Source organism: Amphiprion ocellaris, chromosome 11 (assembly GCF_022539595.1).
Source record: "Amphiprion ocellaris isolate individual 3 ecotype Okinawa chromosome 11, ASM2253959v1, whole genome shotgun sequence".
In the NCBI taxonomy this organism is placed as follows: Eukaryota; Metazoa; Chordata; class Actinopteri; family Pomacentridae; genus Amphiprion; species Amphiprion ocellaris.
Window position 1 is genome coordinate 22,443,462 of NC_072776.1, and position 13,062 is coordinate 22,456,523.

Sequence of the window (13,062 nt, forward strand, 5' to 3'; positions counted from 1 at the left end):
CCAAAACAAAATGCGAATGAGAATTTTAAAGTAAATGTGATGAACTTAGATGTGAGAGAGTCATAGTCACTGGCCCAACTAGATTTTTTTTTAGTGGCTGTCCAAATAAATTCTTATTTTCATGTTAATTTTATCTTTCAATTGGGTTAACACTAATGTCACAGTCCACAACAGAACGTCCTCTCTGTCCACAGGATCTTACCTTTATTTCTCTTATGGAGCTCTCTGCATCAACAGTTAGAGCGGTCTCTCCACTTCCTCTCCGGGAAGACGTTCCGCCTAAGGAGGTGAGCGTTCCTGCAGTTAAGGCAGAAGCTGCTCGAGATCCCTGGCAAACATAAAAATATATCATTAAATCCCTTCTTACAGCACAAATACAAAATACATTCGAACACACTGCAACATCCCAAGTCACTATTATCCAAAGACTGATGCCACTTTATGCCTCTTCCAAAATAAAGACAGGATTTGGTGTTGTGATTTACTCACCTTCTCAAGATAATCCCGGTCCTCCACCTGTTGAGACAAATGAACAATCAGAGCAAGCAGAGGCTGCTGTAAAGGCCACTGGGCCAAGAGGAGGAACTGAGGGAGAAAAGGAAGCAAGTCCCACAATCTTCACTGTGGCAAGTGCAGCAGTGACGGGAGATTTATCTTCATATCACATAATAATAAGGAAGCACGCAAACCAAACTTTCAGGTCTTTCTATCTGCTGTCCACTCATGAACATATTACAAACAGGCACAAGGTTACTTCAGTATGTAACACCATGTAAATAATTAGTATGGGTGATGTCAAAACTCAAAGTTGATTCAACAACAAATCTTAAAAAGTTAAACGCTCTAAACAACATTCTCAGTTGTTTCCACTCAACAAATGCAAAACATCTTGTCCCAAGACAAAAGTGGCGGTCTCCACTTTAGTCAACACACAAATTAACCTCTGACACAAACCCAGTGTGCAGTCGCCCCTCTTTGTAGGGTAAAGTGCACAGAAAAGGAAGGACGGGTAGCAAAACAAGGCAAGCAAGCAGGAACTTGACTCACACCATGATTTCGGCTTCCTGCACATGCAAAGTAACTTACATCAGAAAAGTCAGGAATAGTAACATCATCCAGGTCCCTGGGAAGGGCACTGCTACTGGCTGCGCTTCTCAAAAAACTCGCAACTGAGCTGCAATTGTCCTACATCGGCCACCAGGGGGCGAAACACAACAACAAAGAAACCAAATACTCAGAGGACGTCAACACTTCAAGAAACATCAAAGTCTACACTGAAAAAGCATATGAACAAGTGACACAGTATAATACTTATACTTATTAGCAAATCCTTGTTAGTGCCCTAAAGGAATAGAAGGCTTTAAATCTGTACTGTTAAACTTAATCTTCCACAACTGAAAATCTGTTTTGATTTTGGCAAAGGTAGTTGCATGTATAAAATAAAGGCAGCTGCAAATAATACGTAGCTCCTATGGCTAAATTTGGCACATTACCAAATTAGACTCAAGTGTTCATGGTAATTAATGAGCATTGTCCCTTGTTTAATAAAATTACCATAAAAATAAAAAATAGGGCAAGCACTACAACATTAATGACTGTACTATGTTGTCCATTGACAACAATGTACAGAAGCAGAAAATATAATCACAGTGGCGACATTTAAAATACTTTAGTAAGTTCAAAAAGAAAATGCAAGATTTGGAACAAGAGTTATACACTCACTGGCCACTTCATTAGGTACACCTGTTCAATTGCTTGTTAACACAAATAGCTAATCAGACGTGGTCAAGACAACTTGCTGAAGTTCAAACCAAGCATCAAAAGGAGAAGAAAGGGGATTTAAGTGACTTTGACTTGGTTGTTGGTGCCAGACGGTCTAGTCTGAGTATTTCAGAAACTGATGATCTCCTGGGATTTTCCAACAGAACCATCTCTAGGATTTACAGAGAAGGGTCTGAAAAAGAGAAAATGTCCAGTGAGCAGCAGTTATGTGGAGGAGAATGGGAGACTGGTTGGAGATGATAGATAGACAACAGTAACTCAAACAACCACTCATTACAACCAAGAAATGCAGAATACCAACTCTGAACACACAACACATCCAACCTTGAAGAAGATGGGCTACAGCAGCAGAAGACCACATCAGGGGCCAATCCTGTCAGCTGAGAACAGGAAACTGAGGCTACAATTCACACAGACTCACCAAAATGGGACAATAGAAGATTGAAAAAACATTGTCTGGTCTGACGAGTCTCCATTTCAGCTGCGAAAATCAGCTGGTCAGAATTTCATGTAAACAACATGAAAGCATGGATCTATCCTGCCTTGAATCAATGGTTCAGGCTGGTGGTGGTGTAATGGTGTGGGGGATATTTTCTTGACACACTTTTGGCCCCTTAGAACAAACTGAGCATTGTTAAAATGCCACAGCCTACCTGAGTATTGTTGCTAACCGTGTCCATCCCTTTATGACCACAGTGTACCGTCTTCAGATGGTTACTTCCAGGATAATGCACCATGTCACAAAGTTTAAATCATCTGAAACTTGTTTCTTAAACATGACAGTGAGTTCACTGTACTCTATTGGCCTCCACAGTCACCAGATCTCAATCCAACCGAGCACCTTTGGAATGTGGTGGAACAGGAAATTTGCATCATAGATGTGCATCCGACGTCAATATGGACCAAAATCTTTGAGGAATATTTCCAACATCTTGTTGAAAGTATACCATGGAGAATTAAGGCAGTTCTAAAGGCAAAAGGTGTACCTAATAAAGTGGCCAGTGAGTGTATATTGTACTTTAGCATATAGCTTCATCCATCCATTATCTATACACCGCTTAATCCTCACTAGGGTCGCGGGGGGGGGGCTGGAGTCTATCCCAGCTGACTCAGGCGAAGGCAGGGGACACCCTAGACAGGTCGCCAGTCTGTCGCAGGGCTACATATATAGACAAACAAGCACTCACACATTCACACCTACGGGCAATTTAGAATAATCAATTAACCTCAGCATATTTTTGGACTGTGGGAGGAAGCCGGAGTACCCGGAGAGAACCCACACATGCACAGGGAGAACATGCAAACTCCATGCAGAAAGATCCCGGGAAAGCCGGGACGCGAACCAGGGACCTTCTTGCTGCAAGGCGAAAGTGCTAACCACTATGCCACTGTGCAGCCCCATATAGCTTCATAAACTTCTGATAAATCAGTGGACATCATTTTTTGTAAAAAGAACATTTTGGGGACTGCATCAGTGACAAAAAAAGCCTTAGTCTCTCCATGACTACAGGCTTGTGACAGATAGCTCCAACCAGTAACTGTATACCAGCTAAAACAGAGCTCAGAGAACTACTCTGATGACCACAGGCTGTGGGCTTATCTTTCATAGTTCCATTGCATCAAAGTTTTCTTATTCTTAACAGGCAGGGAGTTCAGATTTAATTCAAAATTCACTAACATGATAGCAAACAGTAACTGCAGTACAATACAGGCTCACCAGGAAATATCTGCTTGTACTCTCCACACAGAACAAATAATGTTTTCATCTTGGAGAATTCTGCACACCATGCCAACTCTGAGTCACTAAACACGGACACATTACTTCCTCGTATGTCAAAAAGTAAATGACAAACTAAATGTTGCAGTCGAAGTGCATGATGGCTCACAGTATATTCATGTGGTACCAAAGCATCATGTAGCCACGACATTCAGTGTTGTTTACACAGAACATGCGGGTTAATCCTTTTTAAACCCTGGGAACAGGACTAGGGTGTTTGGTGAAGGAATGCTCACCACTGGGCTAGCGCGGGCTGAACTGGCCCTGCTGGAGGCTCTGGAGCTGGAGCTGCGATAACTAGTAAGTTCTAAAGGCTGCAGACAAAAAAAATAAATAGTTATGTTTTTGTCACCAACAAGCATGCAAACGCCCACACTGATGGCACTGCTGCCTAATGTGGAATCTAAACCATTCCAACCTTAGTGGAGTATTAATGTGCATTTAGTGTCCAACACATAAGAAAATAAGAAATTAGCTTTGTCTTTGAACTACAGTAATTTAAGACTTAAATGAAACTAAATTAAGAACCAAAAGAACTTCCATGCAGTAGCTAAAAACAACAAGCAACAAAACTAACATGCAAACACTGCAATATTTCACCACAGATTCACTTTCAGATAGAATTTATGTGTTCCATTCTTCTAATGAACTGTTGTATCTTTCTAGACGGTGTTAACATGTAAACTTTTCACACTTAACCACGGCACACACATGTGCACTGCAACAAACTGCATCACGATTCCAACAAATTCTTACATGGGAGCTGGAGCCAGTGACTCGCCGTGACCCACTGCACAGACTGTCTTCATACAAGGAGCTCTGCACATGTGGCATGTCACACACACACACACACACACACACACACACACACACACACACACACACACACACACACACACACACACACACACACACACACACACACACACACACACACACACACATAGAGGATAAGTACTGTGCTCATGCTTCAGCAGGTTGAACAATGCGATTTCACTAATGCAAATTTTATTAAATGCTTTTCTGCTCAAGTGAAAAAATGTGACTGCTTGCCTTCAGTGTGTGTGTCTTCATTTAAACCTCAAGCACACAGTAAAGTTGCATGATGTCAGTGCTGAGTGAATTTAAATGTGATAATGTGTTTAACTTAACTGTCAAATCCCTTGCTCTAGAGAAAAACAAGGATAGTTTTAGTTAAACATGCTGGTGCCAGTGAAGAATTGCTGGTGTACGTTAACGTTGAGTGGAAGGGATAGTAGGGTAACAAGTAAGCTGGAAATGAAGGGAACCAACCCTATGATATAGCTGCTGGGTGATCTGACTGAGTGACCTATAGAACTACAGAAAGGGATGGAGTGGAAAGAGAGAATGAATTTTCAGGAGAAATGACAGAAGATGAACAAATAAAGATTTTACTCCACTTGATTATATTCTCTTGACTTTTGACTCATCCAAAGAGGATTTATGATTAAGGGGCAAGCTGCAGATGCAGCAATTAAATTGTTCCTTCAAATGTCTGTTTGACTCTCGAGTGTATATCTGTATACAGACCTGGTAGCCATTGAAAGCTGAACTTGGATTCCTGGAAGAACTGAGGCTGTACATGTCAGAAGAGGCATAAGAGGCCTGAAATGAGTAGAGGGGAACACGCAAGCAAGAGTGATGAGGAAAGAACAAGAGGGGAATGAATGAGCACAACAAATGGGAGGTTCAGAAAAAATTATTTACAGAAAGTCAACCTATTTTTGATCAAAATGTGCAAGGAGCAACTTTTAACATATCGTCATACTATGTAAGAATGTAGAAGCGAGAGAGGAGCACTGCAGTGGAAGTCATTAAGTCTTACTAAGAAAAGTTATATAGTACACAGAATGATTCCTGGAAGTCACAAGTGCAGCTTGTTTTCAATACAAATCTGCATGCTTGACAAAATGTCTAAACACCAATATAAAGACCTAGACTCCAACATCATGAAAATAAATTCAAACCAGAAAAGACAAACTAAATGCACCTACAAGTACTACAAAAATGTTAGCAACACACAACATACCCCAATAATAATACTTTGGTGAAAATACGCAAAACCGTCAGAGGTTATTACAGTTACAGCTATTAATCCAATGCATTTTGTTGACAGAGATAATTGTAGACAGAGTATGACAGGTAACTAATTCCAGTTCAGTTCCACCCACCGGCTGCAGGTCTAATCTGGATGCTCGAGACACCCGACTGTCATCACCCAGCATGGAGCTCTGAGAGGCAGGGAGCACAGGTAACGTCGTCATCACATCAACACTACAGTACAAAACCTAAACTCATCTCATCCCTCTGAAAACACACAGATGCATTTTAACATCACTGATTTTAACGTTCTGGCACAGCACATGCTGTTTGGTTGACACGTGGCTATTAATTTGAAAGTTATTGCTATAAATGTTAGGTCTAAATGGAAGCCAACAGAGGTTTAGTTAAACAGTTGTCAAAGGCAGAAACAATACAACCATCACTGAATAATCTTTTCAGACCGCATAAAGTGAGCACCAAATAAATGGAAAAAGTTGCTGACATTTATACATTTAGATTTTTCAATTTAATCAGGGTTAAACTATTTAATGTTGCAAATTCTTCCAAATGTTTAAATTCAGACTTTCATCTATGGGTTACAGCTGCCTTCTACAAGCTGTCAAAATCAAATCATAGTCATTTATTATCTGTTGAAATTTGACATCAACCAATTACCAGGTTATCAAATCAGATATTCAGCATTTTCCCAATAATCAGCCACATTGGTTACTCTAATAAAATAAGTTAATTAAAAATGTACTGTTCTGGTTCTGATTCTTTATCTGTGATCATCGCTCTGCAGTGTCCCACCCACTATCTGAGCACTATCTGACTGGTTTCATGTCATGAGTAATAGCCTACCAACTCTAAAGGACAAATGTTGTCAAGTTCTTTTTAATTAAATACATTTATAAACAAAAGAATATATTTATTGATCCCCTTGATTACTAATAACTGGGATTAGTATTGACCCTGAAAAACATATTAGTCCAATACAAGATGAAATTCTTTTGTACAAACCAGTGCATGAAAGAACAAAACAATGAGCTTTTCTGCCTCCACCGTGCAATTTGCCTTAAAACAATGGTATCAACAGACTCAACTTACGGCAGGTGTATCTGGTTCAACAAGCTGAAATAAGTTACATATTGTTCTAGTGGCAAAAACGAAACCAAACATAAAGCTATATACAATGTGGATTAGAGGTGGCCAACACGCACCGTTAGGTCTAGCCTGGAGGAGCGAGACACTCTGCTTTCATCGCTGAGTCTTGAGCTCTACAGCACGACAAAGAGGAGAGTCATAAGTGCCAGAATGCAGCTTCTACATAAATTTTCCTTCTCGCGGTGGTACCATGCTGTTAATGAATCCAAGTATTTCTGTATTCTACTAGACAACAAATGCAAATGCCTCTACAGTGAGTGTGACACACAGTTACTGACCCTGCTGGACATGACACTGTAATCATCATCATAGCCATTTCTCTGCGAATAAAGAACAGGAATGAGGTGTGCAGATGTAATTTCTGTGCAGGCCACATGTGCAGGTATAGTTTGAGCTTTCACATACATCTCTGTCTTTGTGCTTATGTTTCTTCTTTTTCTTTGACTTCTTATGTAAGGAAGAGCCCTTAGAGTGAGAGAAAGAGAAAGACGACAGTGAAGTATAAAACCAAGTTGTCTGGAAAAATCTTTTCTCAACCGAAAACCAGAGTTCCAAAGCAAACCAAGCAACACAATACATGCATGTACACATTCAGCCAGATATCCAGATTCTGGTATTTTTCCACAGGAAAAAAAAAAACAGCACTTGACATTGAGAGCCATAACAGAGCCTAAAATAGTGCAGTCTGTGTTTTGGTTGGAGAAAGATAGCTCTTAAACACAGTGTTCTTTTTTTAGTCAAAATCTATTTTATTACCAAAGAATTCAATGTTCGTTTACAATAGAAAAAACAAGTTCTTTGCCAAACACAATCACTTGATAGAAGATAGTCTACATTCATGCACTGTGTCCAACATCTTGGAACAATTTATTTATGTATCTGATCATGAACTATGAACTATATCTATAATGACAAACCATAAAAGGCCTTCCTTCACTTGCATCTTTTATATAGTAGATTGAATATAAAACTCAATGCATCCGATAACTAAAATCAACTATATTCATATATTTGACACACAGATATGCTTTTCTATGATAAGTAAGATGTAAGATGTTATTCCTCTTGTTTAAACCTCAAACCAGTTGTTAGTCAAAAAACAGTCCATTCACAACAAATCTTTAGGAGAGGTTAAAAATGAATCCACAGTCTGTGTTTCAACAATATCGACCCTTACCCCTACTCCATAAGCCCCGACTGCATCAAGATCCGACTGTGCAAGAGACAACAACATCATCACCAAAAAGTACCACCCACACTGACAGCACCTTGTTAAGTTGCCAAGAACAGACACACTGCCTCCACATCAGCAAAAGATCACGAGAACAAGGTCTGTTTTTGTGAATCAAAAAGCATAAGGTATGTGATGACGACTGAAAAGTGTAAAAAAAAAAAAAAAAAAAAGGCATACAGAGAGGTTTTGAATTTTTATTACATGTGCTGTTTGAGTGATACTGACCCTGACGCTGCCTCGGCTTCCCACCGACATCCGCTCATCTTCATCTGAGAGCTGTATGAGAGGACGAGAGATTGAAATGGATGGTTAGGGTTTTGAGGTTGGATACAATGTATGACTTGCGTCACTGAAGAGCAGATTCTCAAAGGAGGCCTCTTGCTGCAAAGGCAAGTGGTTCCAGTGACTCATTCAGTCATTTGTCTATGAGACCTTTCCTTTTATTGGGATCATCTTCTTACAAATGACAGAAAATAACAAACCACACCTGAAATTTACTTTGGCTTTTTTCAGTGTTTTGTGACACTGTTCTCATGTGAAAACTATGAACATCCAAAGACTGTCTGCGAGTTAATCAGAAAGCAAATAGTAGTAACTAATAAAGGCCAGGATATAATATTACCTAAAGAATATAAAGGTATATTTCTGAAAACACACTCACAAATTCAGCAGAAATCTTCACATCCTAATGTATTTAAATGTTTCCCAAATGACAGAAGACAAGATTAGAGAAGAAATGCATGAGGAGATGGAAACAGAGGGAAGACTACAAACCGTATGTCTCCGTGAAGAACGTGAGTACCTCTCACTGTCCTCCTGGATGAGGAAAGGAGGGGTGAAGATGGAGAAGAGAGGGATGCAGGATGTGAAGGAGGAGAGAGATGTCAAAAATCAACAAGACAGATGGATGACGAAGAAAACTGTTGCTTGTGTTACACTTTTAAAGTCAGTCTGATCCAGTGGTGTTCAGTCCATAAAGTCATTTTAAAAATAGTAATTAAAATTTGTATTCATTTCATTTTAGGCATATTATTAGGTGGTAACACCTACATGTATGCATTAGGGACAGGTTCAGATATCAGTTCATTTTTTAATACTATTTCAAGTTTGTAAAGCTCTCACATTTGTTAAGTTCTGCTGCTAACATATTCCTTCACAATCTTTCCTTTGTGACCCTTCTGAGACTCTCTTTTCCCTCCTTCGGCTCTATGGCTATCTGCAAAGTGAAAATACAAGTCTTTTTCTTAAGTTGTTTTTTTTTTTTTTTTTTTAAACTGTCCTTCATGGTAAAGAAAGAATTCCAGAAGGACAAGAGCTCTGCTTGAGCCTACTTGTGTTACAGTATATTGTATTTTACGACCCATCACATTTATTAATCTGGAGCAGTGCAGCAATTTTAGATGTTATGTGATTTATGCAGGCAGAATGATGCGAGAATCATTTAGTTGAGTAATAAAGAGGAATAAATAACATTTCTGCTTCTGCACCTGCAGCATAGCCCCTTTGTGATGAGCAAAGGATGTTTTCCATAGCAGAGAAAGGAAAAATAAGTTAAGACCCTCTCTGTGGATGTATAATACTGGGTGGAATGAAAACAATATATATTTCATATGTCCTCATTCCAGGAAAAACAAACCACCTAATAAGATTCAATACAGAATTGGATTAGGATTTGATAAAATACTATCAAACCCCATCACCAGTATGTAGACTTTGGTGTATCAGACTTGACACCACAAGTGGAGGAACAGTTTGAGCTCACTAGTTTATCTGAATCCATTTGTACAATGCATGTGTTATCCCAGAACACTGACAAATCTTTTTCAAGGTCTGGTGCAGAAGGACTCTTGCTTAGCAGTAACCATGCATGCTTTTAAAACCACAGTGAACCAGTAATCCAGCAAACACACCAACGGCGTACAGTTAGCTTCAACCACATGCAGAGTGTCCCAATTAACACAATGTTATTAAAGCTATTGTTGACGCCACACAGTTACATAAAATCCTACCACTTCCTACAGTGTAAGTATATCCCTTCAGTTAAAACTCATCACGGTTAATCAAACTGCAAGTCACACATATAACCTATCCCTATTGCTGTGCTGAACCTCTCTCAGGATCAGGGATGACCCAAACTAAGTCACTTAAAGGGTGAATTCAACATAGCAAATCCCATGCAGTCTCGCACCAACGGGGCAGATGGTCATGCTGATTCAAAGCCAAACGGCCACCCTGCTCCTTTGAATAAGTGGATTATCATTAATGGCCAAGCTTTGATTCATTATAATCTGTTATTTTCAAAAAAAAAGGCTTAACAGGAATTATCTGGAATTCAAATCCAGACACTGTAAAAGCTTCCAGCCAACAGAAAGAACAGCTTCGGAATATGTACGGATGCAACGCAACACATGCACTGAATTTAGTACACAATAGATATGTTTGAAGCGTTGTCATCACAGCACACAAACTGTACCATCCATTGTTCAATATCTCCCCATTTGCTGTCCATTCGGTCGTCTATTTTGGTGTTCAAGCCATAATATTTCTAAGGAGAGAGAAGAAATGAGGGCAAAAAAAAACAGGTAACGAGTTTCATAATTTTCTAGGGCGCAATTTGAAGCACATGCCGAAACAAATCACATAACCACACTATAATAAAATAATGTCTGTGGTGAAATGACGAAGAGCAGGCCTACCTTCTGCACCTGAAAGATCTACACAGCAACACCGATGAGCAGCAGAGGGCAAAGATCGGAAAATATCAAACATAAAAACAGGAAAAAAAAAAAAAGATCAGCCTCAGATATGAAAACACTGAGAAGTCAGCTGTTAAAGAGAAACTGCATGCAGAAAAAAACATGAGAGGCCCTCAGGAATGTAAAGTACCTGCTGCTCAGCAGGGACCAATAGGAACTGACCCAAGAACACAAGTTCACTAGAGAATTAAAGACCTATGAGACTGAACTAGACTGGCAGGCATTTTCCCATGGGTCTTTAAGGCTGAAGTCTGTGGCAGAAAGCTGTAGATTACCAGGGCCATAGTGTAACTTCCATACAATCTATGTTTATATGAGTACAAACCTTCTGGTGAATTTGTATCCTCCACTAGTTACTGTCAATAACCTACAGAATGAACAAGTTTCCTACTATAAATATTTGGTCATCTATGTTGTTTTTCCTTGAGTGCACACAGAGACTGTATTTGTTGCAAAGTACGACAACACATTTTCTTAGGAAACCTAGGTTATTTGAAGAAAACAAACAAACCATTACTGTTTTGTTATTCGATGACACGCAGTGTTGTGCAGTGTGGAAGAGAGGACTGCAGTGGAAAACAGATCTTGCTGGAGGGAGTCAAAAATTAAACTATGAGTTTCAGGATTTAGTGCTAACCAGAAGGACGGAGTCAACAAATGAAGCTGACAAGAAGATTAAAGTGGATTTTCACAATCCACAAAGCAAAGCAAGGCAAGTCTGACTTGTAAATACATTTCAGTTGTTACTGACAAAGATGGAAAAAAACTGAACTTCCTGCACAAATGTGGAAATTGCTATGAACCTGCATCCCCATGAAGAAACATACCTGTGCCATTAACACACACATACACTCTTTAAAACAACATTTGGCCTTAACAACACAACAGTAAGCATCACTCTTTTTTCAAGTTCTGAAAACTTCGAACAAATTTATATTCAACCAACAAACCACACTGACCTTGGGGAATTCTTGATTAATGAACAATAAAAGTAATTTTAAAATACCAGTTTTAATTATCTAAAATTGTCAAAGCTTGTTAGGATAGAGGAGGGGACTCTGTGTAAATAAAAATGAAGTTAAGCCGATTTTTTAAATTTAAATAAGCTTGGATTTAGTTTTAAATCATCTAATGCATAAACTTGTACTTAAACTTCACATCATACTAAGTTATTTTAATTACCAGCATTATTATGTAAACCCAACCCAGTAAAATAATGCTTGCAACTAAAAATCTGATGTTTTATCTTGCAGCCATGTATTTAGGTGTTGGGAATGAGTTTTCAAAAGCTCTTCTTCAAACATAAAATATTCTTCAAGCACATATATAATAAGATACTATCGAGATGCTATCTCTGACTTATCACCTCAACCATATTTTCTTTTTTGAGAATTAAAGCTTCACCATCAAAGTGTCCCACAGGCTTGACTGAAGAGACTGCAGAGCTCTTAAATTCTCAGTCTGTCAAATTGTTGGATTCTGAGCGGGCCTCACTGTTCCTGTGTGGACTAAGCACTGAAGGAAATGATCAAATTAATGCGCTGCAGCCACTTATTCAAAATGTTTGATGTCTCGTATGCTGGAGTATTTGTTTTGTTTTTTGGTTAAATATAGTGCTTCATTATTTATGTTAAACAGTGCACATATAGGGATGCAATACACATTTAACTTTATTATCACTTTATTTGATAATAAAGTGATATTGAATCAATTCTGAAGCGTGATAAATATGTAACCTTTTATATATCCTGGCACAGAGGACTTCATGAACCAAAATCAGTGAGCGGTTTAAAATTACTATGTTAACCAAAAATGAATCGCAGTCTGCTAATATTTAATATTGTCAAAATTGCAATATTCATCAGCAGAGTAAACTAATTATGTGTTAGTTTTGGTTTCCTCTGGAAAAAAAAAACAATCAAATCAAGCTTAATCATCATAATTTTATACTACATGGTTCCTTTAAAAATTTGTCAAAAACTAAAATGTTTGGAACAACCAGATTCTTAAAAAAAACGAAAAACAAAAACAGCACTTCTGTGCAAAACCATGAAAATATTAGTGACTCAGCTGCAACCAAAAGTCACACGACAAAATTCAGGGACTTTTCACCCAAACAGCAGGCTGTGTTTACACAGAGCAGACAGGAGACAAGTATGGAAACAAACTTAAAAATGCAAGTTATAAAAGCATCTACAGTAGAGCAGAATCACCATTTTTTTCCCAGTATTTGTAACACGTGTGGGCACTTCAAAAAACATTGTACAATTGATTCCAGGTTTTTC

The 13,062-nt window shown here is 38.7% G+C and overlaps 1 protein-coding gene across 18 annotated transcripts in view; it reads right to left on the reverse strand.

Annotated features, from left to right (window-relative positions):
• The window catches only part of lrrfip1a (leucine rich repeat (in FLII) interacting protein 1a), a 50,600-nt gene that overhangs the window by 13,919 nt on the left and 23,619 nt on the right, over nt 1–13,062 (reverse strand). For 7 of the 18 annotated variants that reach the window (XM_035956431.2, XM_055015315.1, XM_055015313.1 and 4 more), the window contains exons 3-17: nt 10,718–10,735; nt 10,495–10,566; nt 8,796–8,837; nt 8,247–8,297; nt 7,965–8,000; nt 7,193–7,252; nt 7,066–7,107; nt 6,844–6,900; nt 5,752–5,811; nt 5,111–5,185; nt 4,316–4,378; nt 3,796–3,873; nt 1,087–1,185; nt 490–516; nt 203–328 (exon numbers count right to left, since the gene is read on the reverse strand). In XM_035956431.2, coding sequence (XP_035812324.2) covers nt 203–328; nt 490–516; nt 1,087–1,185; nt 3,796–3,873; nt 4,316–4,378; nt 5,111–5,185; nt 5,752–5,811; nt 6,844–6,900; nt 7,066–7,107; nt 7,193–7,252; nt 7,965–8,000; nt 8,247–8,297; nt 8,796–8,837; nt 10,495–10,566; nt 10,718–10,735 — 906 coding nt within the window. The remainder of the gene's footprint in view (nt 1–202; nt 329–489; nt 517–1,086; nt 1,186–3,795; nt 3,874–4,315; nt 4,379–5,110; nt 5,186–5,751; nt 5,812–6,843; nt 6,901–7,065; nt 7,108–7,192; nt 7,253–7,964; nt 8,001–8,246; nt 8,298–8,795; nt 8,838–10,494; nt 10,567–10,717; nt 10,736–13,062) is intronic. The other 11 variants (XM_023288434.3, XM_055015311.1, XM_055015312.1 and 8 more) reach the window with 8 other exon arrangements.